Below are 27,734 nucleotides of genomic sequence, written 5' to 3'. Positions count from 1 at the left end.
CGAATCGGATTGGCTGTTTGAATCGGTCATCGTAATCTCTAAACTTGGAATCCGTGTCCATAGAGCTGTACGATCCGGCTCCGAAAGACTCGGGCTGTCCCAATGCCTTTCGGAACTGAAACGGACAGCACGAATGGTTTCCGTGCATCATAATCAGTCAGTTGGGAATTTACGATTTGGTCGGAAACATAGGTTCCGAATTGGATTCTGAGATTCCGAATCCCATTCGGAGCCTTTTTGATTGACATCAAAATGGGCCCCTTTATGTGTAATATTCAAACTGTGTTTTTTTGTGGGGCTACAGACATCCACATCGGACTGGAAATATGACTGTAAGCTTTTTATCAAGCTGCTTATTTTTAATTGTAGTAAGGAGGTCATGCCTATTTCCACACAAATTCGCCATATGGAAAAACACATGGGTCATGAATGCAAGTGGTCTGTTAATTTCATTTACTACGTAACATAAGTTACTGAGCTTTTCAAAATGTTAAGGTTGATAGGAACACCACAGATCTGTCTTGTTTACCCCAAGGCTTTGAGCTGTTCAAACCAGCTGAAAACCCTGGGGGTAAGTGTGGGGAGTAATGGCTACTACTAGGTGAGTCTGACTCAAACTTACTGATACACCTAGTAATTGGCATTTATCAGTGAAACCTCAAGGTTCCACTCAGAATACCCACTAACTCTGTACCCCAAGAGTTAACAGGAACCCCTTAATGTTAACCCTGGGGATTTGGACTTACTGGTATTTCTGGGATTGAATGCAATGAAGGTGAATTTTGAATCTGTAGCACCATTTTTGTGTGAGTTATGTTATTTCCATATCATTAGATAAAATGATGGACCTTGAGATACTGTGAGCACTCCAGTTAATTTAGGTGCCATATTGTTAATATAATCGAGAGCATCTGGCCAAGAAGCGTGGGCAATGTATTTGTTAAAGCACCTTTTAAAAACATTGTTTCAGAGACCAACACATGCGAGGGTAAGTTATGACCAACCACATGGTTCTAAGACGTATGTTATGCACACAAGCAATTAAAGTTGGGTATCATGGATGAAGTGGTAAATTGGAGAAGGCCAGTTGAAAATGCTTCTACATATTTATGAAATTTGTAAGTTATTATTTGACTAATAAGATGGTTCTGTACATGTTTGTGAATAGAAATGGTGCCGATAAAACATTATCATTATGCATTCTTGAAACTTGAATGTCACAGTTTGTTATTTATTAGTTCTGTCTTCATTTTTCCCCTGCTAACAAACGCGATGTGTGATTGATGCCTTTTGTTTCCATTTTTAACACAGGCATCTATTGGGGAACATTTCAGAATACAGTTACAAATCTAGGGCTACCACAAGAAGTTATTCAGTATCCTGCTGTCACAATGTATGAAGCCACAAGTTCCAACACTTCCAACGAAACACAGGAACAATATGTTTGCTCAGAAGCATCTAGCATTCATTATTTAGAAGAAAGTGACGAGGATGTTGGAATCGATGCCAGTGCCAAAGATTTTGTTGTAGTACATAATTCAAAGAAAATAAGCTTGCTGCCAATGCTTTTCACAACTGTGGTGACCCCGCAAATACATTCTCTTATATCAGCTCCTTATCCAAAGAAACAACACATGGAAGGCAAATTTATATCACTGCATAATATACCGCCATTTGAAACTTGCCTAGTTTCTGAAGGAGACGTGTCCTTCACAGAGTCAGCAACAGCTCAGTTTTCACCAACCTTCTTTGAAAGTAATGTATGTTATCTTTGTAAAGTAGACCATCCACTAAACTTATCAGATTCAACAGAATATGATTTTTTCCCCCACTCATTCACTTGCCATGTTACATTCATTGTACTTGCATTTTGCAACAGCTTAGTTTCAAGTAAGTTTGGAATAATTAGCAGACATTCAGTGGAAACCATTAATCCAAAGGAATGTCTTTCAAGTTTGATACGGATGGAATATTTTTCATTTGCTTACAGCAGTAATTTAGGGCAGAATCATGTATATGATGTGACCGATTTCTTTCTTAAAAATAAGATTTCATTTTGGTCTGCAAAGAAGGAATCACAAGCACACTTTGTCCATCATCAAGGTCAATCGGAATTACCAAGGGCTTCAAAATGTTCACCAGAGAATAGGTTTGTGTACCCTCCACCATCCAAGTTTTCAAAAAAACTTGTACCACAGAAGGGAATGTGTACACCTTTTAATAAAGCCACAGGTAAACTTGTGGTGAATTTGAACACACAAAATATTTTCCTTGATAGGCTTTCAGATGGACACAATGACCAACCAAGTATCAAGAAGACAGAAGATTTCTGTCTTTTTTTGACATATCCATGCTTCTGTGGCCTTTTAAGTTTCATTTTGACTGTTGATACAGGCAATGAAAATATTAGATATGTTCTGCCTAGTGCATCACAACTAAATTTTCACATTTTTGTAATTGGAAGGTTAGCATCAAAAGATATGCTCAGCCTGTCAACTAACAGAGGTGATGAATCATTTGGCAAGAAACTGATCACCTTTGTAGTGGCGGAAATATCAATGCATAAACTAGAAAAATACATTTCTGAAAAAACAGAAGATTTTACATCTGTAATACAGGATTGTGACAGTATAGACAAAAGAAAAAAAAAAGATTTTAGCAAGACTAGTGATTGGGCACAGGAAGATACTTCCCTTCATGGCAGTGCCACTTTAGTACATACTATCAACTTGCTACTCTGTATCATTTTTCCTTCATTTTATGCAAGCATCCTACTCTCAGAGAGCCAATATCATTTTCAGAAGCTTAGCTTTATGGAGTTAGCTAAACAGTTCAAGCCAAAAGTAATGCACTGTGTTTCTAATGATTTTTGGAATGCAAACAATTCAAATTTAAATCAGTTTTTACATGTACAAGTTGATGTCGAACAAGTAGTTGAATCAGTTTACAACAATATCTTGCAGGAATATGAAACAGTGCAAGCAATGCAGGCAGCTTTGGCGACCAGTAATTCAGCTGTGATTGACAGACTTGCCAAGGAAATGACTTGTCATCTGCAGGTAATTTTACTAGGAGAGGCCTTGCCTGAATCAGACACAGCACCATCATCATCTGTTGAGAACATTGTTGATGAAGTACTTGGTAATGTCTTTGTACACAGCACACTCAGTATATATAACAAAGAACAATCAACCAGTTATGTTTATTCAGCTTCATTTCTGGAGGATATCATTGCTGAACTACTTACTCATGTCATTTTAGCATCAAATATCATGGACGACATAAACGAAAGGAAATCAGAATTTGAACTCATGGAAATTGCAGTAGAATTAGTCAATCTACTGTTAGGGGAATTAAAAGAATCAGATGTTAAGGTAGTGTCAGTCAGTAAAGAAGCTTTAGATCATCTGCAGCAAAACATGAAGCATGTGAACAAAGTTGTAAATTCTGTTTATTGTGAGATTTTGAAGGACTGTGGATCTTATAGGAGAGTTAGAAAGTATATGAAGCATAATAGGACCATGCTTGCTGAAAGAATAACTAGTTTTTTATTAGCTGCAATGCACTGTTACCAAATTCAGCCATGTCTTTTAATAGAGAGATCACCCTTTCAATATACAACTTTGAACCCCAGTATCATCCTTCGGAAATTTAAAACAAATGTTAAAAACTCGAAACACAAGCGCAGATATTTGGTGGCACGTAAAACAGTTTTATCCTCCAAAGTATTAGAAGACATTATTTCTAGACTTATTTCAAAAATATTCCCTTCTTCTGGTGATCAAATCTGTTTTTCAGACTCGGAATTCAAAGGTATAATTTCAAAACTTGTAACAGATGTTATGATCCAAATTTCACAGCATGAAATTTGGGACACACCAGATGTAGCAGACATTGAGGTTAATTCACAAAACGATGTTCCCCATGTTGTGGATTTGGTGTACAATAATGTTTTGGACAAATACGGAAGTCATCTTGCAGTACAAGATATGATAACCTACCGAAGCAAAAGTTTGGTGAAAAGTGTATCCCGTTTTGTAGTTCGTGAAATTTCCAATCCCAATTTTGTTGCAGTTTCTGCAAAGAAAATACCTTCTTCGTCAAACTCATCAGTATCAGCAGCATATGAAGTTGAACGTGTCATATGTGGCCTTAATGACTCCCAAGACAATACCCATTACACAGGGCATAAAGATGCCTATTCTTCATTTCTTCTTGAAATTATCTCAGGTATTTTATTGAAAATCTTCACTTTTTCAGACCAGATTACAAAAGAAATTGATGCAAAAAAATCAGAAATGGAACTCAATAATGAAGTTTCTACTTTAGTAAATTCTGTACTGATGGAGATTAGGCATTCCCAAATCAAAGTGAATTACCCAGACATAAATAGAAATGTGTTGGATGGCATTGTTAACTCAATATTCAGTAAGATTTATTCGGAAAATGAAACCAATGTGGCAGTTTTTACAAGCCTGACTAGAAACACCAGTGTGTTTGCTGAAAAAATTGTTTGTTTAATCAAGGAAGCAATTGCAGACTACCGACTAGAAAGACATGTAACTGAAGATATTTCACTTTGTTCATATACATCCCTTGATGCCAGCAAAATTGTTTCAAAGGTTGTAAATAGTGTAATGGAATCCCGAAATTATGGCACATTCTCCATGTCACCTGACCTAGTCTCCTCAATGATGAGTAACAATGCTGCTACTTCTGCGGCCACATGTTTTGATGATTTAACATCACTCCAATATGAAAAAGACTGCTTGCAGTCATCATCAATTGTGATGTCTTCCACTGTTTTAGGAGAAGTTGTTGTGAGGTTTCTAGCTACACTATTTCTTAATGGTAGTAAATGGGCACACGGCAGAGAAGTCTTTCCCGCATTCTCAAGGGTTAAAAGGATGACTGAAATGTTATTAGACGCATTGTTAAATATAATTTCAGATAAACAAATACAAGTTAGAGACGATACCTGGGAATTATGTACAAAACATGAAAATGATTTTAGAATGGTCGAAAATTTTGTTGATATTGCTTACCTTAATATTTGTAGGCAGTTTGGAAAATCATACAATTCAATTTTTGAAAACCTCTCGAGGAATGACAGATTTCAGGCACATACAGTTGCCGAAATAATGATTGCTGAAATATGTAACAATCCAGTTCAGCACTTTTACAACAATTGTAAATTTGAGCCTACTTGTGTATGCATTGAATCAACTTATATTGCTGAAAGAGTTATTAATATTATTCGAGCAATCCAGCCTCATTCTCTGGATACAGAGTCCAAATGTCATGGACTATGTGCATCACTTTTGGATGAAATTGTAAGCCAACTATTAACAAAAATGTTGACCTCAACTTATTTACAAGCTGCAAGATACAGAAGTAAATCACTAGAAGCAGAAGTCAACAAAATAGCTTCAAAATTGATGGATACAGTCCTAAATAAAATGCTAAACCCTGAGCCTGGTGTAAAAATAGCATTGAAGAAAGAACAGTACTTAAAATCTGAAGATGATAATGATACTGTTGCCATCATCGTCAACTCAGTTTACATCAATGTACTGCATGAGATAGGTTGTCCTACTACAATTTTTAAAGCCATGGCAACTGGATGCAATTTAATCTACAAACAAATTGCACGCCTTGTAGTTAAAGAAATATACACATGGGATAGTAAGCCTCATTCTAATGCAATAACATTATGTGATTTGTATACTGACATTGAAGGTACTAGAATTGTTAATGAAGTTCTCAAAGATATTAAAGGATATTCAACTTTAACTGCTGTTGGAGGAAATAGTGTGAATTCAATTTTTCTCCAAATGGTTGATACACCAAAGGAAGATATTCCTTTAGAAATAACCACTTACTTCAGAAATGAACTCTTAAAAACAGATACAGCCATGAAAGCAGATTATTTGTCAGGACAAGATCAGCCATTGACGAAACCAGAAAAACAATGTTTTTCTCAATACGACAATAGTCTCAGAGACTTAAACACAGCTTTAGTATTGGAGAAGAGCATGGCAGGTAAAACCTTTGATGCTGATATACGAACCTCTGCTTCTGCTGTTGTGACTCAAAATAGAAAACGTGCTCTATTTTTGGGATATGGGAGTTTAGATGAAGAGCCTACAAAGGTGAGTAGCATGTCCCATAGTTTGAATGTTGCCAATATTGAATAATTTTACATGTTTTAGCAATGAGTTATGTTGACAGTTAAGAGTGAGGGCTACTTTAATTAGCATTTGCAGGTCTATATTCATGCCAGGTTCCCACCATATGGTGGCCCTTACTCTTTGTTGCATCTTCTATTATGATTTGGTCTGTTGTATAACCTAACTTGCAACCAAATATTAGTTTTGGGGATGACAGTGTATTATAGCAGACCATGGTGTTCTAAAACAGTATAAAGTGTTGCCCTTTGAAGTATTTGTTCCGCTATAAAAGCCTCTTTTTTAAATCATTTGTGTTTTCTCTCATTCATCACTATGGGGGCCTTGGCTAAAAACGTATATTTAGAGTCCAATATAACCTGCAATGTTGTAGAAATATTTATTTTTAAGCAGTGAATTTACAAATAATCTGAGTTAGTTCATAACCCTTCTCTGTGTTTGATGGTTATGAAGTCTGTGTTAAACAATTTCATTGTATCGTGGTTTCAAGGTTTTATTTTCTATTAATCCCAATATTGAATTTTCAGCTGTGTAAACCTTCCGTACTTTGATTCTTAAATACGTTTCTCTAAAAGGTGTCATTTGATTACTATCTGAGAGATGCAGAAGTTGAGAGTCAACCCTTTGGTTCTTTGCGGGCAAAGGAGTTATGTAATTAGTCTTCTTTGTCAGATCATATAGTGGCAGTCCAGTCATGATCAGAAGACTAGCAAACATTATCAGAAGACAAGATGTTAGCCAATGAAAAGAATATTAACAGGTGTTCAGACTAATGTTATCATTTCAGTTCACAAGCAACAATCGAAACATCCTTGACAAATCCTAGAGAATTAAAAAACAAGAAATAGCTATTTTTTCTTCATTATTTGGTGGTCAATCACTGTTCAGTCAGAAATAGACAATGATTTATTGGATATTTGGGTTATTAGGGCTGAGAAAAAATGTATACATTTTGTATTGGGTCCTTCAGAGTTTAGGAGAGAATGTCCCTCTTCCCCACATCAATTAAACAGAGAAATGAAAATGTTTTGATTTTCAAAGCAGTTATGATGGTAAACAGTCATAATATCGATTCCAAAATATAGAATGGACATAATATCGAAGCAAAAATATAGAATAGACAAAATATCGAATGGACACAATATAGTGGGTAAAATTATCGAATTTAAGGGAAGTAATATCGATTTTCAAAATATAGAAGTCAAAATATCGAAGTATACAATATAGGCATTAAATATATTGATTTTTTAATAATATCAATTTTTTTAAAGTGTTTTGTATGTTAGTATATGTGTGAAAAGTGTATATTAATTTTTGTAATGTATGTTTAATGTATTTTAAGTAATGAATTTTATGTTATTTAATTTTTGCGTAATTTAATTCTGTAGCGGGTTGTGGGTTTATAGGGGAATAGGGTGGGAAGTAATTTAATTATATTAAATTAAAAATTAATTTTTAGCAATTAATATTAATTTTTAATTAAATTTTGCTTTCTAGTTCTGTAGCGGGTTGTGGGTTTATAGGGGAATGGGGTGGGAAGTAATTTAATTGTAATTAATTAAATATTTTTATTTATTTATTGGTATTCATTTTGAATTTATTGTTATTTTTTAATTGGTAATTAATTTTGATTAATTGCCAATTAATTTGTATTAATTGATTAATTGTTAATTATGTTAATTTTCTAAATTTATTTTCTGTAGCGGGTTGTGGGTTTATAGGGGAATAGGGTGGGAAGTAATTTAATTGTAATTAAGTAAATATTTTTTTTCATTTATTGGTATTGATTTTAAATGTATTGTTAATTAATTTTTAATTGGTAATTAATTTCTATTAATTGGCAATTAATTTTTATTAATTGGTAATTATTTTGTATTAATTAAATATTTCATAATTATGATAATTGTATTAATGTATTTTCTGTAGTGAGATGTGGGTTTATAGGGGAATAGGGTGGGAAGTAATGTAATTGTAATTAATTACATATTTAAAATACTTGTTGTATATTGATAATTAATTTACTGTTAATTTTTAATTGGTATTAATTTTTATTATTAATTAGTTTTTGTTATTGAAAATGTATTAGTTAAATAATTATGAATAGGTTATTAATTTTTAATAACTAACATGTAGTTGTATTTCTAATTAATTATTACATAATATTAAATTGGTTATTAATTTCAATTAATGTTTTATTGGTATTAATATTTAATTAATTTTTAATAATATATTAAAACATTACTTTCCCTACTGTTAAACTCACTGGAGTGGGAATAGTAATTTTCACCCTCCCGCTATCCAACGCTTTCCCTACTGTTGCACTCTCTGGAGTGGGAATAGTATTTTTTACCCCTACGCTATCCAACGCTTTCCCTACTGTTGCACTCTCTGGAGTGGGAATAGTAATTTTTACCCCTACGCTATCCAAAACTTTCCCTACTGTTGCACTATCTGGAGTGGGAATAGTAATTTTCACACTCCCGCTATCCAACGCTTTCCCTACTGTTGCACTCTCTGGAGTGGGAATAGTAATTTTTACCCTTCCAATATCCAACGCTTTCCCTACTGTTGCACTCTCTGGAGTGGGAATAGTAATTTTTACCCCTACGCTATCCAACGCTTTCCCTACTGTTGCACGCTCTGGAGTTGGAATAGTAATTTTTACCCTACCGCTATCCAACGCTTTCCCTACTGTTGCACTCTCTGGAGTGGGAATAGTAATTTTTACCCTTATGCTATCCAACGCTTTCCCTACTGTTGCACTCACTGGAGTGGGAATAGTATTTTTTACCCCTACGCTATCCAACACTTTCCCTACTGCTGCACTCTCTGGAGTGGGAATAGTAATTTTTACCCCTCTGCTATCCAACGCTTTCCCTACTGTTGCACTCTCTGGAGTGGGAATAGTATTTTTTTACCCCTACGCTATCCAACGCTTTCCCTACTGTTGCACTCACTGGAGTGGGAATAGTATTTTTTACCCTCCCGCTATCCAACACTTTCCCTACTGTTGCACTTTCTGGAGTGGGAATAGTAATTTTTACCCTTACGCTATCCAACGCTTTCCCTACTGTTGCATTCACTGGAGTGGGAATAGTATTTTTTACCCCTACGCTATCCAATGCTTTCCCTACTGTTGCACTCTCTGGAGTGGGAATAGTAATTTTTACCTCTACGCTATCCAAAGCTTTCCCTACTGGTGCACTCTCTGGAGTGGGAATAGTATTTTTTACCCCTACGCTATCCAACGCTTTCCCTACTGTTGCACTCACTGGAGTGGTAATATTAAATGTTACCCTCCTGCTATCCTACGGTAAAATATTGCACATTTTTTATTAATAACTTAAATTAATTATATCTTAATTTTAAGGTTATTTGAGTATTTTTAAGTATTGTTTATTTAATTATATTTATTATTTCATTACTTTTAAATTACTTTTAAGACATTTAAAAAAATTCGATATTTTGACTGACTATATTTTTTACAGACTATATTTTGGATTCAATATTTTTGTACTTACCTGTTTGTAGATAGGAATTCGATATTTTGGCATTCTATATTTTGGTGACTATATTTTGGTAAGCCTATATTTTGTCATTCTATATTATGTCAGTGATCCGTTATGATAGCCCAAGAAAAGAGATGGAACATGGAAAGTTTCTTACTTACAAGACATTTTCATCTTAATTCCTATGTGACTGTTTGCTTTTGCATACCATTGGAACCTATGTAAAAGACTTGGCAACTTGTTGTATGATTTTCATGAATGGTATGAGTTGCATACATTACCCCCAGGTCCCTTATGTCCTCGTCCCATTCATTAACTAATTTGAGATAACCATCTCCCGGCAGAAAAAAAGAGCAGAGGCATGCTGGGACCCTAATACTGCCCCTCCCACCGGGAGTACGTAAGCAGTACTTATCCAGCATCCCGTCTGTTCTTTTTTTCTGTCTGTCAACAGAAGTGTGCTGTGGTTGCTGGTGCTGCTCCTGCTGGGCTTGAGTGGCTTCCCTTGTTTGGAATACCCCGTCCGGCTGCCTGGCTGTGCGGTCGGGGTGTCTACTATCCTAACTCCTGGCCTGCCGGGCTTGCTGGGTGGCTGGTTTCCTATTCCCTGTCTTTGTGGATGCGGGCCGGCCCTTTGCGGATGGTGCGCCGGCCTCCGGTTCTCTTCCGGGTCGTAGGGGCGAGTCTTCCTGGGTCCTGGCTGCATGGAAGACGCGCCGTGATTTCCTCCGGCTGCCTGGCAGGTCCTGGCATGGTTTCTGCTATGCGCTTGTGGCTGGTGAGGGGGGGCCCTTGTTCGTGGGACGGGCCTTCCTTCGGGGTGAGTTTCGCATAGTGGTCTTTTTTTCTTCCCCTTCTTTGCTGCTTGCTGTGGTCTCGGCTTGCACGCCCGGCGCTGGTGCTGGGCGCCTGGCGTGCAAGCTTTGGTGGCAAATGGATGGGGGCGTGGAACCATGAGAAACCTGCAAGGGAGTTGTGGGAGTTGTTACTTTGCACCCAGCTTGAAGTACGTGCATTTTGCTTCGGCGCTTGTGGGACTGCGGGCTGCCGCTGTTGGTGCTTGGGGGCTGGGTTTGTGCCGGTGGTTCCTCTGACTCCTAGGGGGCCGTTCTTCAGGCCGGTCTCCTGGTTTCCTGGATGTTGGGGGGGGCTTGGTTCCTGGTGTTAGCCCCCCTCCTTCGGGTGAGTCCCGCTTGCCTATACATGGGGGGCCTGTACTGTGTGTGTGTGTTGTGCGCTCTTCTGCGGGTCGGTGTGCTCCAAGGATGGGCAGTGCTTAGACTTGGCCGTCTGCGGCAGTTTCTGTGCATGCTGCGTGTGCTGCTGTGGAAGGTGCGGCCAGGTGAGTCGGCCCTGTGCATGCCCTGAGCCGTCTGGGTGGCAGTGTGGTCTGCGGTGACAGTCTCACGAGAGCTTGATCTTCAGTTTAGCTGAGCCTTCTGGTCTCCTAATTACGGCGCTGGTATGGCGCGTTAGTTTCTTCCTCGTGGGGGCTGGCTATGTGGCTCTCTTTCTCCTGCCCCTCCCCGCTTGCCTGGTCTTGGCGGTGTGTTGGCTGGGCCTTCTGGGTTTGCCGTGCTTTGTTACGGTGGCTCCTGGTGCTGCTGGGGGTTTGCTACCGTGGCCTCATTCTTGCGTGGCTTTCATTCTGCCTCTCTTCCTTGCCCCTGCCTTTTGCCCTGGCTGGTGAGCGGGTTGCTGTTGCTCTCCATGCTGTGGTGGTGCCCTGTTGCCCGGGGGATGGTCTTCCTCACGGCGTGGTTGTTCCATGTGGTGCTCCTCGCTGGTGGCCTGCTGCGCCTGTGGGTCCTCCTGGTCTCCTTCCCCGCTGTGCTTCCTGCTTCTGGGGCCCTGGTTCGCCTTGATTTGGGGTACTGTGTTTCCTCTGGGTGTTCCTGTCCGGGCTGCTTTTCTCCTCCTCCGGGATGCCTTGCTGTGTCGCGCTCCCGGGGATGGGGTGAGTTGGTGGATGTGCCTGCTGCTGGGTGCCTTGGGGGTGCCTGGTTCTGCTCTCGGGGTTCTTAGGGGCTCTTTTTCTCCCAGTTCCTCTGTCTTGTGGGGCTACTGGTTGTTGGTGGCACTGTCGGGCGGCTTGCGTGGGTGTTTTTTTCCCGCCGCTGCCTCTTCCCTGGCTCCTCTTTTCTGTGGGTCGGGTGCTGGGGGGGTTTGCTCTGCTGCTGCCCGCCCCTGCTCCTTGCTTCGCGCAGCTGGTTTCTGGTTTGGGGTGCTGGCCTGTTTTCGGGTTCGGTGCTCTTTTGTCTGCACTGCCCCTCTTTGGCCTTTTGGTTTTGGCGCTGGCTTCCTTCGCCTGGGTTTGGTTCCCTTCTGTGGTGCCTCCTTTGTGTGATCCTCACCCTTGGTCTGCGTGGTGGGGGTTTCTGCCGCCCGGCTTCTCCCCTTGGTTCGCTGCCTTCTGGTTGTGACCCTACTCCTGGCTGCATGTGCTCCTGTATTTTGCTTGCTCCTGGGGTTCCCTGTGTTGTGGGGTTTCTCCTGCCTGCTTGCTTTCACCTTGCCCTCTGCTGCTCTTGTGTCGGGCTCGCCTTTCGCTTCCTCAGTGGCAGTCTGTTGGGGTTTTGCTTCTGTTTCCCCTTCTTCGGGTTCCTCTGCGGCTCCCTTCCCCCTTTTGGGGGTGGTTTGGTGTTCCGGTTCCTTGGGGGACTGAGTGGGGGTGCTTCCTGTTGGCTCCCCTTGGTTCCTGTTTGCACTTTCTGTCCCTCTGCTTCCCTCCTTCTTGGGGGTCGCGGGTGTGGGTGTCATGGCCTGGCCTTGGTGGGGCTGCATCCGCCCTTGTTTTCGGGTGGCCTTGCATCCGCTGCGGGCCGGCTGTTGTGTTCTGCCCGTGCTCATCTTGCTTGCTGGTCCTGCGCCTCAGCTTTCTGGCTTCGGTGTGGTTGGTCGGGATGCGGGGCGCGGGGGCCCCTGGTTTTCTTTTTCGCGTCCCTTGGGGGGCGCCTGGCTTTCCTGGTGATCTCTGGGGTGCTCTGTCTGCGGCTCGGTGGTTTGTGCTGCCTTGGCTGTTCTGTTCTCCTTTGCTCCGGCCTTGGGCTTCGGGTGTTGTCCCGGGGCCTTCTTTGTGCTTGGTTGCTTCTGTGGTCTGGCTGCTTCTGTTCTTCCTTGCCGGCCCTGGCTGTCCCTGTGCTTGCCTTTGGCTTGCTTCGAGTGTTTCCTGCTTGCCCCTCCTGGTGCTGTCTGTGTTCCTGCCTGGTGTGTTCCCTATTGGGGCCTCCTGTGGGTGCCAGATGTGTGGCTGCTGTTGTTAGCCGCCTGCTCTTCTTCTCCGTGGCGCTTCCCCCCCCTGGTTTTGTTTCCGGTGGTGGTACGCCTTTTGGGCCCTGGGGTTCATGCTGCTGCTGTTTTGGCCTGGCTGTCTTTGGAGCTGCCTTGTCCTTGGCGGGGGCCTGTTTTTCTCCTCTTCTGGTCTGCAGTTCTTCCGGTTGGTGGCCTGTGGCCGTGCTCCGATTCTGCACTGACTGGGTGTCCGCTGGGGCTTTCTGCTCCTGCTTGTTGGTCTTCTTTTGGGCTCTGCGTCCTTGCCTGGGCTCTCTTTTGTGTCCTGGCGGGGCACTCTGCTGTTGTGGCCGCTTCCTGGTGGGTCCTTCGGGGCTTTTTTTCTGCAGACGGTTCTCTTCCCGGTCTTGTTGCGCCCTGGTTGGGGCCTTTGTGGGGTACTGTGTCTCCAGTGGTCTGCCGGCTTCTGGCTGGTTCTGGTTGTCCTCGGCCTGTGCCTCCTGGGCTCCCTGGCTGTTTTTGCCTGCTCGGTGGGGTGTTTTCATGGGCGTGTCCTGGTTTTGGTGTCCTGGTTCGCTCTGCCTCCCTTGTGTCTCCGGGCTTGGTTCCCGGGGTGGGTCTGTTTGGGTGCCCCCTCCCTCTCTCGGGTTGGGGTGCGGTTCCAAGGTGCTTTGCCTCAGTGGGGTCCTCCCTCTTGTCGGAGGGTTGTCTGGAGTCTCCTGCTGCCTGGCCCTCTGCTTCTCTCCTTCCTCCGCCTTCCGCTTTGGCGTGTTTTCTCTGTTTCCTTCAGGTTCTCTGTGTGTTCCGGCGGTGGTTTGCTGGGGGTTCCCTGTTCCTCCATGCCTCTTTGCTGTGGCCTGTCCGTACGTGGGCTCCCTCCTTTGTTGTGCCTGCTTTCCTCCTGTATGGTTCGGTTGCCTGGCTGTGGTCCTGGCTTGGCTTCCTAGTTCCTTTGGCTCTGTTTCTAGGCTCCTCTCCGGCTTTGCTGGTGTCGGGCCTTGTGGGCTTTTGGTCTGGGTGCTGTGTGCCCTGTGGCTGTTTGTTTTACGGCTGCTCCTGTCCATGCTGCTTGCTTGGCCTGGGTGTGGGGTGCCTGTGCTGTTCGCCCACCGTGTTACCACCTGTTTTTTTCTGCCATCTGGGCCTGGTGTGGGGGCTGCTGCGTGTTCCCCGGTTGCATTGGCCTCCGGTCCTGCTCTGTTTCCCTTCCTTATGGTGTTGGGGGTTTTCTGTGGGCTGTGGCCGGTGGCTCTGTCCCCGCCCTTGTTGGGCTTGTTCATTTCCGGTCTTGTTGGCCTCTCCTTTGTTGGTCAGCTTTCGGCTGGTGCTTCTGGGGGCGTCTCTGGCCTGTGATCTTTGGGTTGGCCTTCCCTTCCCCTGCTGTTCCGGGTTCGGTGGCCTTCCTGGTTTGTTTGGGGGCCTCCTGCCCTTTTGGTTTTTTGCCCTTCGGGGGTTCTTTGGGTGTTTTCCCCTTCCCTGTCTTTTCTGTTTGGTTGGGGTTTCGCTCCTACTCGGCTCTTGTTCTGGTCTCTCCGGGGCCGCGTCGTTCGGTTTGGTGGGGTGGGCCTGTTTCTGGCCTGTGCTTCATCGTTCCTTTTTTTTTTTTTTGGTCCGTGCCTTGTGGATGGCGTGTCCTGTGGGTCTTCCCGCTGGTTCTGGCCGTGTCTGATGGGTTGCATGGCCGTGTCTTTTGGGTTTTGGCTCCAGTTGCCCTGTCTCCGTGTTTCTCTGGTTGGCGGCCTCCTTGTTGGGGGTCCTGGCCTTCTGTTTTGGGTCGTCTCCGGTCCTTGTTTGGCTCCTGCTGTCCTGTTCTGGGGTGTGGACCGGTTATTTACTGCGGTTTCCTCGTTCTCCTTCTCGGTGCTCCCTGGGGTTGCTGCTTTTGTTGTGGTTTCTTGGGTGTGCTTGTGGGGGCGGAAGGCCGGTTTCTGCATTGGTATTCTCCAATTAGTTAATGAATGGGACGAGGACATAAGGGACCTGGGGGTAAAATTCTATTACTTACCGGTAATCTTCATTACCCCAGGTCCCGTTGTCCTCGTCCCATTCATGCGCCCCTCCCTCCCTCCCGGGCGGCCGGCCTTCCTGTCTGGGCTTGGTTGTACAGACGGGAGGCTGGGTAAGTACTGCTTATGTACTCCCGGTGGGAGGGGCAATATTAGGGTCCCAGCATGCCTCTCCTCTTTTTTTCTGTCGGGAGATGGTTATCTCCAATTAGTTAATGAATGGGACGAGGTCAACGGGACCTGGGGTAATGAAGATTACCGGTAAGTAATAGAACATTACTGTGCTATGATTTTAGAAGAGTACTTCAGGGTGAAAAAGCACAAATTGTAGCCAATATGAGAAGGGGCTAATCAGAGAAATAATAAAAAGGAGCAAAAATGTAGTCTAGTTTTAGATAGTCGATATGGGCATGAACAGTATTTTTGAGGCATCATCTGTGTTTTTAATTTTATTCGAGGTGTTCTGATGGATCAAAATGCATAAATTAAAAAGACATATACAGTCCCTATCTTGCAGACTTCACCAATGTATTGCTGCTTATGTGGCCGAAGAAAGCTTATGAGTCGTTAAAGTTGCTGTACATATTTTGTCCCTTTCATATTTGGGTAAATTCGACATGGAAGAGGCCACATTGATTAAGGTTCATAGTCCCTTTCCATGTGTTCTTCATAATCCAGAGCATTTGTGCTTCCTCAACTCAATGGTATTATGTCTTCATTCAGAATATAATCCAATTTGTCAGCTTTTAGGAGATAAATCAATAACTTGTTTGACTCTGAATCTGTCACCCCAAAGATTTGTAAATTGGAACTAGACCCCAACTTCTCATCAACTTAGTGGACAAGTGGGTCTTATGGAAGAACTTGACTTGTTGGATACAATTCGATGCTTACTAATTATGATGTAGGTAATGCACATGGAAGACGGAGCCAACCACCATTTCCTGAGGATGTAGGTAGCATGAGCTCCTTGCCTCCTGCGATCCACTGACTGCTGCGCCTGCCACCTCTGAAGTAGTGTCTGCGAGCATGTGAGGACTCTGCGTAGCCTCCTATTATGGCACTGGAGGTGAGGAACGGGGAAGTTGGGATGCACGGTCCCCAATGCTTAGGGCCTCCTTCAGCTCACAAGATGGTTGCCCCACTCCCAGCACAGAGGCCATGCTAGTTCCCGACCGTGCCTGACTTTGCCTCTCTACTGCCGTGCATGATTGAGCGTGCTGTTGATGTATCATATTATCAAAAAACAATGGTCCTAAACCTATAAATTATAAACCTCATCTATTTCAATGACTTTGCTCATTTACTTCTTAGGAGCACCTACAAACAGTCTGCTCTGATTGTACTGAAAACTTAGTACCACAAGATTAACATAAAACCACGGTTAGGAGAAAACATATTTAATTTCGTTTTCCATTTTCTACAGAAAGCATTTTTATATACAACATCATTATTGAATCAATAAAACAAGGTGGTAGCCCAGACAAAGAGGAAGGAGTGCAAGAAGAACCGTGCTCAAGAGTGTAAAGTGAATAATCCGAAAGGCGAAATCATAGAGGTGCTCAAAAAGTAATAATAATATTCAACAAAACAATATCCAGCATATATATTGTAATATTAGAAACCTGGCCAAAGAATAAGATCAAAAACAATGTTATTACATCTAGGCATATAAGTCCTAGGATTATTTAGCACTATATACAATATCAATTGGTCCAAGGTTAAATGCAAATGGCGTCGACGTTTCGACTCGTCTTATGCCCATACGGAGATTTGTATGAGTACAAAAAGGGGTAGGCCCTTACGAACTCAGGACCTGGGTCCGTGAAGCAGTGCAAAATTGGGGTCGGTCCGAGTTGGAGAGTTTCAAAAGGCTTGTAGGAAGCCAGTTATTTAGTTGTTCACACAATCAACGACTTCATTGTCATTTACTTTAAAGTATATTCTTCACAAACTTTAAACAATTTAATTCAAGATGCATTGCCATTTATTCAGGCAAAGTTTCATTCAAATTGCAGCCAATGGTTCATTTAAAGAACATAGTAAACATGTAATTATAGATTCATTACATTCATAACTTCAAAAAAGTGCTCTCGGTGAGAAGGGGAGGGGTGAGTGAAGTGAGTGGGACACGGTAAAGGTGTGGTGACATTTTTATGGCATCATTTCGCAATTGAGAAGCCTTTACACTCAAATCAATAAGCAAAGGTTCCAAGTATTCATCACACATAGAGGGCGAGACACAATCTCTTATTTCAGTCCTATGGTGTGAAGTAAGCAAAGCGTAGTTCTACGTTTCGACCCCCGGTTGCGCTAAAGGGTTGCTTTCAGCCTCATGTTGGGGTCTTCATCAGGAAAGGGAGAGAGCCTAGGGGGCAAGTTAAACACTTATTTTAGTAACTCTCAGTGATTGTGTGTTTAAAGGAGATATATGGTGACATTAGGGATGTGGTAGTACCTACATCAAAAGACGGTCGGCATCTGTACCGTCTAAGGCGGGGCCCACAGCTCCCGAGTTATTCTGAAATAAATTAACATTGGGCGTCAAGGTGCTAGTTTCCCAAAAACTGCCAAAGGGTGAGCGGTCAAGCCGAACGGGACTTACTTTTAGGTTGTACTAGTTGGCATAGTACCGGATTGCGCTGTGTGAGCGTCCCTCACGCCCGGGGACATCAAGTGCTCCTTGGCTGTAGGGACAGAAAAGTAGCGCATTGAGGATTGAGGAACGCGGGCACGGATGTTTAGGCATATGACGAGAGAAGAATTCGTTTTAGAGTCTACAGCCAAGTAGGAGAGGTTACAGCATTACCTTAAAACGGGACCGCAGTGGGTAGATTCCCGTTCCAGCGGCGGGCTGCATCCGAGTGATTACTCGCGGTGCAGCCGCTGGATGCCGGTAAAGGGAACAGGGGCTCGTCTCAAACGGCCAATCAGAGGGTAGGGAGGGCAAACCCGTTCCAACCCTTAAGGGAGCGTCTAAACTGAGTTCAGTTTGGAGTGACGAAGGCAAGGGGGAGTCTAAAAACAACTTATGTCGGGTGTATACATGGACAGCCTCGATCTAGCTACGTGTTGCTATAAGTAACGAAATGCATGTGGAAGCATATTGATGGCAAACACGGTTGGAAAACATTCGTAATTAAATTGTCAGATAGTTTGAAACACTTGCATGCAGACGGTCGTGGCCGTAAGCATGAAACATATGGAAACACGTCCTAAACAATAACATGTCGCACCTCATTGTAGTTCAACAAAACGTCAGAAAGTTAAAATGAATTTACAAATACCTTATAGCAATACAAATGTCAGTAATCAGAAATCATTCATGTATGGATGGTCGTGGTACGTTAAAAGGGCGATGGTGGAGTGAGAACCACCTTGACATCAGAAATGGCAGTGATAAGGAATCATTCATAAATGCACATATATTAATGAGAACGCTAGTATATAGATGGCCGTGGCAAAAAGACATAGAGCAATTTGGAAAGCCAGACATTGTATCGTGACAAATTATATGGAGACAACAATCTACCCTGTGTCTCCAATACTCAGATGGTGCATAGAAGGGCAATCTCTGTGAATGAGATGGCTGTGACGAAGGATTCAGAGTCTATGCTGACACCCAATATTCATTCTGGACACAAACTAGCCATCTGGGAAAAATTAGCGTCAAGTTCATTAAGTCCCCTCCTTATGGTTTGAAATTTCTGCATCCACTTACATTCCCTGGTGTTAAGGATAGAGGTCAAGTTACCTCCCCGTGGCCCCAGACAAACTTTCTCTATCACTAGCCAGCGTAGAGATTCTGGTGTATGGTTTCTTTCTTGAAAATGTTCCACCAGAGGCGCCCCGGTTGTGGAGCAACGGATTCTGCTGCAGTGCTGAAATATACGATTTTTGACTTTTTGTATAGTTTGACCTATATACATGAGGTCGCAGGGGCATAAGATTGCATAGATCACCCCACTGGAGTTGCAATTGGTCAGGGACTTAAGATTGATAGTGAAATTGTTATATTGAATTTGTTTGGTCTCCCAGCACATCGGACACGCTTTGCAGGAGGTGCATTTGAAGTGTCCAACAATTTCAGGTAGCTTCCATAGGCTCTGGATCGTAGGTGCCTGCGGAGTATCAAGCAATGATCGTACCACCATATCTCTGACGTTTCTCGCTTTTTTGAAGGCGTGCATTGGAGGTTCTCGCACCTCAAGAATATCTGCCACCAGGCCCCAATGTTTGTTGACACTTTTTCTTATGTTGTTACTCTGGGTGCAGAACGTGGTGACGCATATCATGCGTTCAAATGACGATGCTCGTTTCTTAGGTTCAAGTAAGGTTGATCGGTCCTGGAACCAAGCTCTCTTACGGGATCGCTTCACTAAGCGTTTGGGATAGCCTCTGTCTATCAGACGGTTGATGAGTTCATCTGATTCCTTAAAAAAGTCTTCTTTTTGTGAGCAATTTCTTCGAAGGCGCAAAAACTGCCCGAAGGGTAGGTTGTCCCTCAGCCCCCTCGTGTGGTGGCTGGAATAGCGTAGGAGGGAATTACGCTCTGATGGTTTACGGAAGAGGGTGGTGTATAAGTATCCATCTTTCTCCTTGATGCTTATGTCGAGGAAATCAATCGACTCTTTATCCATATGCATCGTGAATTTGATGTCTTGGGATTGGTTATTCAGCCAGAGTAGAAAAGCAAGGAGGTTGTCTTCATCACCGGTCCATATCATTATAACATCGTCGATGTAGCGGTGCCAAGTTGTTATCATCTCCCTGTGTGGGTTGTGTGGTGAGAGGATGCAATCTTGCTCAAATTCAGACATATAAAGGATAGCTAGGTCCGGGGCGAAGGCAGCGCCCATGGCTACTCCTTTACTCTGTATGTAAAAGTGGTTCTGGAAAATAAAAAAGTTCTTAGTCATTGCAATTTCAAGCAATTCGATCAAAAACTCCGTGGGGACTGACATAGGTTGTTCCCGTCTATTTAGTACTCTCCTCATGCACTCCAAAGCTGGTCTCTGCGGAATGCTGGTATACAGCGAGACGATGTCCATGGTCACCATAATCTGGTTCTGTTTGCTGAATGTTCTCTGGTCAAAGAGATTGATGACTTGCATGGTGTCTCTTAGGTACGTCGGGGTGGCTTCCGCTAGGGGCTTCAAGAAAACATCAATATACTTGCACAGTGGTTCAATCAATGAGCCACATCCTGATATGATGGGTCGTCCAGGTGGCTTGCTGAGGTTCTTGTGTACCTTAGGTAGTACATATATAGTAGGGGTACTAGGGTGATCCACGTTGAGGTACTCGAACTCTTTCTTGGACAGGAATCCCATTTCCAGAGCTTGTGTTGTAATGTTCACAATGTCTTTTCGTACTTCTCTGGTGGGATCCCTTGCCGTCGGTCTATAACTGACCCCGTCAGTGAGTTGGGATTGGATCTCAGCTTTGTAATCGTCCACATCCAGTATAACTATTGAGCCACCCTTGTCCGCCGGCTTAATTACCACAGACTTGTTGTTTTTCAGAGATTGGAGAGCACTCCTCTCACCACCGCTGATGTTCTGTTTCACGTATTGTTTTTTGTTGATGGTTTTGAAGACATCCCTCATGACTACACTTTCATAGGTTAGTATCTCATGGGCTACTGACGCCATTGAGGGCATGAAGGTGGAAGGTGGTCGCAGATTGGTGAAGGCAGTCATGGCTGGAGTTGGTTTATTTTTGAAAAAGAATTTCAGCCTGAGTTTCCTGAAAAACCTTGTGAGTTCAGTTTGTATGTTGAACTTGTTCGGGTAGGAGGTTGGTACAAAGGAGAGGCCTTTGCACAGTATATTCCTTTCATCTTCAGTGAGTGTGTATTTAGATAAATTTATGATAGGGTCACTTCTGTCGGGTGACCTAGTTACCACCTGTATGTCTTCCTCCTCGTGCTCCTCTCCCCGTGATCTTCTTGTTGAAAACGTACTTGTTTGGGAGTGTTGCCCTGCTGTCTCCCGCTGTCCCAATTCTGCTGTTGGTTGCCTCGATTGGGGCGATTGTTCCATGACCCTCCTCGGCCTCTTCCTCTGGGTGGTCTCCACTGGCTGCCCTCTAAAAAAGCCGATTGGTGTTCGTGTGAGAATTCCTGTGGTTGGTACCATTGGTCCTGTTGTTGGTAGTTGGCACTGGATGCGCTCTGGTCGTTCTCGCTATCACCACTGTAAGAAGAATCCGAGAAGTTGGTGTACCTTCTTGTGCCCCTATATCCTCCCCTTCCTCTGTTGGAGAAACGGCCTTGGTTGTCTTGCCTATAATAGTCTGGTTGTAGGTATGGATAGGTCTTTTTCCGGTCAAAGTACTTGATATCCTTAGCCAATTTGTCTAGTTTTTTTGTCTGGGTCTCAACATCAAAGTCTTTTAGAGTCTTTTTCAGTCTCTCTAATGTTTCCTTGGCATCCGCAAACGCCGAATGGTTAGCAATCTCCGCCTTCAAGTCGTCAATTTCTTTCGTCAATTGTTCCACTTGGTCTTTGGCCGTCTCCACTCCCAGCACCATCCAGTGCCGGGAGCAGTTGTTGGCCACGAAACTGAATCCTTCCTTAAATTTTGGGTTATCCACGAAGATGGCTGGTTCGTTACGGACCTGGAGTCCGGTAGGTATGATGTTTGCTCTGAGATACCCTGTTAGTAAGTGACCATGTAGCTTGGTTCTAACTAGTTACTTCTCTAAACGTTCAAGTCTAGTGATCTTCTCATTGAGGGAATGGTCCACACTGCGAGTGTCGCTGGTAAGAAATGCAGTTCCCGTTCCACCCCCGATTAGATTCTTAATATAGTCTTCTGTATATGAGAGGGTCTCAAGTTCCATATTGATGAAGCCCTAACTATACACAAAATGAATTAATCAAAATTATTTCAAAAGAACGAAAAACCCTCGCAAGAGATCTCTTGCTCTGAGAGTATGAGTACAAAAAGGGGTAGGCCCTTACGAACTCAGGACCTGGGTCCGTGAAGCAGTGCAAAATTGGGGTCGGTCCGAGTTGGAGAGTTTCAAAAGGCTTGTAGGAAGCCAGTTATTTAGTTGTTCACACAATCAACGACTTCATTGTCATTTACTTTAAAGTATATTCTTCACAAACTTTAAACAATTTAATTCAAGATGCATTGGCATTTATTCAGGCAAAGTTTCATTCAAATTGCAGCCAATGGTTCATTTAAAGAACATAGTAAACATGTAATTATAGATTCATTACATTCATAACTTCAAAAAAGTGCTCTCGGTGAGAAGGGGAGGGGTGAGTGAAGTGAGTGGGACACGGTAAAGGTGTGGTGACATTTTTATGGCATCATTTCGCAATTGAGAAGCCTTTACACTCAAATCAATAAGCAAAGGTTCCAAGTATTCATCACACATAGAGGGCGAGACACAATCTCTTATTTCAGTCCTATGGTGTGAAGTAAGCAAAGCGTAGTTCTACGTTTCGACCCCCGGTTGCGCTAAAGGGTTGCTTTCAGCCTCATGTTGGGGTCTTCATCAGGAAAGGGAGAGAGCCTAGGGGGCAAGTTAAACACTTATTTTAGTAACTCTCAGTGATTGTGTGTTTAAAGGAGATATATGGTGACATTAGGGATGTGGTAGTACCTACATCAAAAGACGGTCGGCATCTGTACCGTCTAAGGCGGGGCCCACAGCTCCCGAGTTATTCTGAAATAAATTAACATTGGGCGTCAAGGTGCTAGTTTCCAAAAAACTGCCAAAGGGTGAGCGGTCAAGCCGAACGGGACTTACTTTTAGGTTGTACTAATTGGCATAGTACCGGATTGCGCTGTGTGAGCGTCCCTCACGCCCGGGGACATCAAGTGCTCCTTGGCTGTAGGGACAGAAAAGTAGCGCATTGAGGATTGAGGAACGCGGGCACGGATGTTTAGGCATATGACGAGAGAAGAATTAGTTTTAGAGTCTACAGCCAAGTAGGAGAGGTTACAGCATTACCTTAAAACGGGACCGCAGTGGGTAGATTCCCGTTCCAGCGGCGGGCTGCATCCGAGTGATTACTCGCGGTGCAGCCGCTGGATGCCGGTAAAGGGAACAGGGGCTCGTCTCAAATGGCCAATCAGAGGGTAGGGAGGGCGAACTCCGCTACTTTTCTGTTTTTGGAAACTAGCACCTTGACGCCCAATGTTAATTTAATTCAGAATAACTCGGGAGCTGTGGGCCCCGCCTTAGACGGTACAGATGCCGACCGTCTTTTGATGTAGGTACTACCACATCCCTAATGTCACCATGTATCTCCTTTAAACACACAATCACTGAGAGTTACTAAAATAAGTGTTTAACTTGCCCCCTAGGCTCTCTCCCTTTCCTGATGAAGACCCCAACATGAGGCTGAAAGCAACCCTTTAGCGCAACCGGGGGTCGAAACGTAGAACTACGCTTTGCTTACTTCACACCATAGGACTGAAATAAGAGATTGTGTCTCGCCCTCTATGTGTGATGAATACTTGGAACCTTTGCTTATTGATTTGAGTGTAAAGGCTTCTCAATTGCGAAATGATGCCATAAAAATGTCACCACACCTTTACCGTGTCCCACTCACTTCACTCACCCCTCCCCTTCTCACCGAGAGCACTTTTTTGAAGTTATGAATGTAATGAATCTATAATTACATGTTTACTATGTTCTTTAAATGAACCATTGGCTGCAATTTGAATGAAACTTTGCCTGAATAAATGCCAATGCATCTTGAATTAAATTGTTTAAAGTTTGTGAAGAATATACTTTAAAGTAAATGACAATGAAGTCGTTGATTGTGTGAACAACTAAATAACTGGCTTCCTACAAGCCTTTTGAAACTCTCCAACTCGGACCGACCCCAATTTTGCACTGCTTCACGGACCCAGGTCCTGAGTTCGTAAGGGCCTACCCCTTTTTGTACTCATACTCTCAGAGCAAGAGATCTCTTGCGAGGGTTTTTCGTTCTTTTGAAATAATTTTGATTAATTCATTTTGTGTATAGTTAGGGCTTCATCAATATGGAACTTGAGACCCTCTCATATACAGAAGACTATATTAAGAATCTAATCGGGGGTGAAACGGGAACTGCATTTCTTACCAGCGACACTCGCAGTGTGGACCATTCCCTCAATGAGAAGATCACTAGACTTGAACGTTTAGAGAAGAAACTAGTTAGAACCAAGCTACATGGTCACTTACTAACAGGGTATCTCAGAGCAAACATCATACCTACCGGACTCCAGGTCCGTAACGAACCAGCCATCTTCGTGGATAACCCAAAATTTAAGGAAGGATTCAGTTTCGTGGCCAACAACTGCTCCCGGCACTGGATGGTGCTGGGAGTGGAGACGGCCAAAGACCAAGTGGAACAATTGACGAAAGAAATTGACGACTTGAAGGCGGAGATTGCTAACCATTTGGCGTTTGCGGATGCCAAGGAAACATTAGAGAGACTGAAAAAGACTCTAAAAGACTTTGATGTTGAGACCCAGACAAAAAAACTAGACAAATTGGCTAAGGATATCAAGTACTTTGACCGGAAAAAGACCTATCCATACCTACAACCAGACTATTATAGGCAAGACAACCAAGGCCGTTTCTCCAACAGAGGAAGGGGAGGATATAGGGGCACAAGAAGGTACACCAACTTCTCGGATTCTTCTTACAGTGGTGATAGCGAGAACGACCAGAGCGCATCCAGTGCCAACTACCAACAACAGGACCAATGGTACCAACCACAGGAATTCTCACACGAACACCAATCGGCTTTTTTAGAGGGCAGCCAGTGGAGACCACCCAGAGGAAGAGGCCGAGGAGGGTCATGGAACAATCGCCCCAATCGAGGCAACCAACAGCAGAATTGGGACAGCGGGAGACAGCAGGGCAACACTCCCAAACAAGTACGTTTTCAACAAGAAGATCACGGGGAGAGGAGCACGAGGAGGAAGACATACAGGTGGTAACTAGGTCACCCGACAGAAGTGACCCTATCATAAATTTATCTAAATACACACTCACTGAAGATGAAAGGAATATACTGTGCAAAGGCCTCTCCTTTGTACCAACCTCCTACCCGAACAAGTTCAACATACAAACTGAACTCACAAGGTTTTTCAGGAAACTCAGGCTGAAATTCTTTTTCAAAAATAAACCAACTCCAGCCATCACTGCCTTCACCAATCTGCGACCACCTTCCACCTTCATGCCCTCAATGGCGTCAATAGCCCATGAGATACTAACCTATGAAAGTGTAGTCATGAGGGATGTCTTCAAAACCATCAACAAAAAACAATACGTGAAACAGAACATCAGCGGTGGTGAGAGGAGTGCTCTCCAATCTCTGAAAAACAACAAGTCTGTGGTAATTAAGCCGGCGGACAAGGGTGGCTCAATAGTTATACTGGATGTGGACGATTACAAAGCTGAGATCCAATCCCAACTCACTGACGGGGTCAGTTATAGACCGACGGCAAGGGATCCCACCAGAGAAGTACGAAAAGACATTGTGAACATTACAACACAAGCTCTGGAAATGGGATTCCTGTCCAAGAAAGAGTTCGAGTACCTCAACGTGGATCACCCTAGGACCCCTACTATATATGTACTACCTAAGGTACACAAGAACCTCAGCAAGCCACCTGGACGACCCATCATATCAGGATGTGGCTCATTGATTGAACCACTGTGCAAGTATATTGATGTTTTCTTGAAGCCCCTAGCGGAAGCCACCCCGACGTACCTAAGAGACACCATGCAAGTCATCAATCTCTTTGACCAGAGAACATTCAGCAAACAGAACCAGATTATGGTGACCATGGACATCGTCTCGCTGTATACCAGCATTCCGCAGAGACCAGCTTTGGAGTGCATGAGGAGAGTACTAAATAGACAACCTATGTCAGTCCCCACGGAGTTTTTGATCGAATTGCTTGAAATTGCAATGACTAAGAACTTTTTTATTTTCCAGAACCACTTTTACATACAGAGTAAAGGAGTAGCCATGGGCGCTGCCTTCGCCCCGGACCTAGCTATCCTTTATATGTCTGAATTTGAGCAAGATTGCATCCTCTCACCACACAACCCACACAGGGAGATGATAACAACTTGGCACCGCTACATCGACGATGTTATAATGATATGGACCGGTGATGAAGACAACCTCCTTGCTTTTCTACTCTGGCTGAATAACCAATCCCAAGACATCAAATTCACGATGCATATGGATAAAGAGTCGATTGATTTCCTCGACATAAGCATCAAGGAGAAAGATGGATACTTATACACCACCCTCTTCCGTAAACCATCAGAGCGTAATTCCCTCCTACGCTATTCCAGCCACCACACGAGGGGGCTGAGGGACAACCTACCCTTCGGGCAGTTTTTGCGCCTTCGAAGAAATTGCTCACAAAAAGAAGACTTTTTTAAGGAATCAGATGAACTCATCAACCGTCTGATAGACAGAGGCTATCCCAAACGCTTAGTGAAGCGATCCCGTAAGAGAGCTTGGTTCCAGGACCGATCAACCTTACTTGAACCTAAGAAACGAGCATCGTCATTTGAACGCATGATATGCGTCACCACGTTCTGCACCCAGAGTAACAACATAAGAAAAAGTGTCAACAAACATTGGGGCCTGGTGGCAGATATTCTTGAGGTGCGAGAACCTCCAATGCACGCCTTCAAAAAAGCGAGAAACGTCAGAGATATGGTGGTACGATCATTGCTTGATACTCCGCAGGCACCTACGATCCAGAGCCTATGGAAGCTACCTGAAATTGTTGGACACTTCAAATGCACCTCCTGCAAAGCGTGTCCGATGTGCTGGGAGACCAAACAAATTCAATATAACAATTTCACTATCAATCTTAAGTCCCTGACCAATTGCAACTCCAGTGGGGTGATCTATGCAATCTTATGCCCCTGCGACCTCATGTATATAGGTCAAACTATACAAAAAGTCAAAAATCGTATATTTCAGCACTGCAGCAGAATCCGTTGCTCCACAACCGGGGCGCCTCTGGTGGAACATTTTCAAGAAAGAAACCATACACCAGAATCTCTACGCTGGCTAGTGATAGAGAAAGTTTGTCTGGGGCCACGGGGAGGTAACTTGACCTCTATCCTTAACACCAGGGAATGTAAGTGGATGCAGAAATTTCAAACCATAAGGAGGGGACTTAATGAACTTGACGCTAATTTTTCCCAGATGGCTAGTTTGTGTCCAGAATGAATATTGGGTGTCAGCATAGACTCTGAATCCTTCGTCACAGCCATCTCATTCACAGAGATTGCCCTTCTATGCACCATCTGAGTATTGGAGACACAGGGTAGATTGTTGTCTCCATATAATTTGTCACGATACAATGTCTGGCTTTCCAAATTGCTCTATGTCTTTTTACCACGACCATCCATACATGAATGATTTCTGATTACTGACATTTGTATTGCTATAAGGTATTTGTAAATTCATTTTAACTTTCTGACGTTTTGTTGAACTACAATGAGGTGCAACATGTTATTGTTTAGGACGTGTTTCCATATGTTTCATGCTTACGGCCACGACCGTCTGCATGCAAGTGTTTCAAACTATCTGACAATTTAATTACGAATGTTTTCCAACCGTGTTTGCCATCAATATGCTTCCACATGCATTTCGTTACTTATAGCAACACGTAGCTAGATCGAGGCTGTCCATGTATACACCCGACATAAGTTGTTTTTAGACTCCCCCTTGCCTTCGTCACTCCAAACTGAACTCAGTTTAGACGCTCCCTTAAGGGTTGGAACGGGTTCGCCCTCCCTACCC

At 43.5% G+C, this 27,734-nt stretch overlaps 1 protein-coding gene across 1 annotated transcript in view; it reads left to right on the top strand.

Moving 5' to 3' along the window:
• Positions 1-5,354: 5,354 nt before the first annotated feature.
• LOC144828105 (uncharacterized) overlaps positions 5,355-27,734 on the top strand; it is a 431,229-nt gene continuing 408,849 nt past the window's right edge. The window contains exon 1 of the mRNA XM_078686230.1: positions 5,355-6,152. Coding sequence (XP_078542356.1) covers positions 5,355-6,152 — 798 coding nt within the window. The remainder of the gene's footprint in view (positions 6,153-27,734) is intronic.

The sequence above is a fragment of the Lissotriton helveticus genome, chromosome 4_1, assembly GCF_964261635.1.
Source record: "Lissotriton helveticus chromosome 4_1, aLisHel1.1, whole genome shotgun sequence".
NCBI lineage: Eukaryota > Metazoa > Chordata > Amphibia > Caudata > Salamandridae > Lissotriton > Lissotriton helveticus.
Note: the sequence above shows the minus strand (reverse complement) of the source record. Positions and strands in the feature narration are given on the sequence as shown.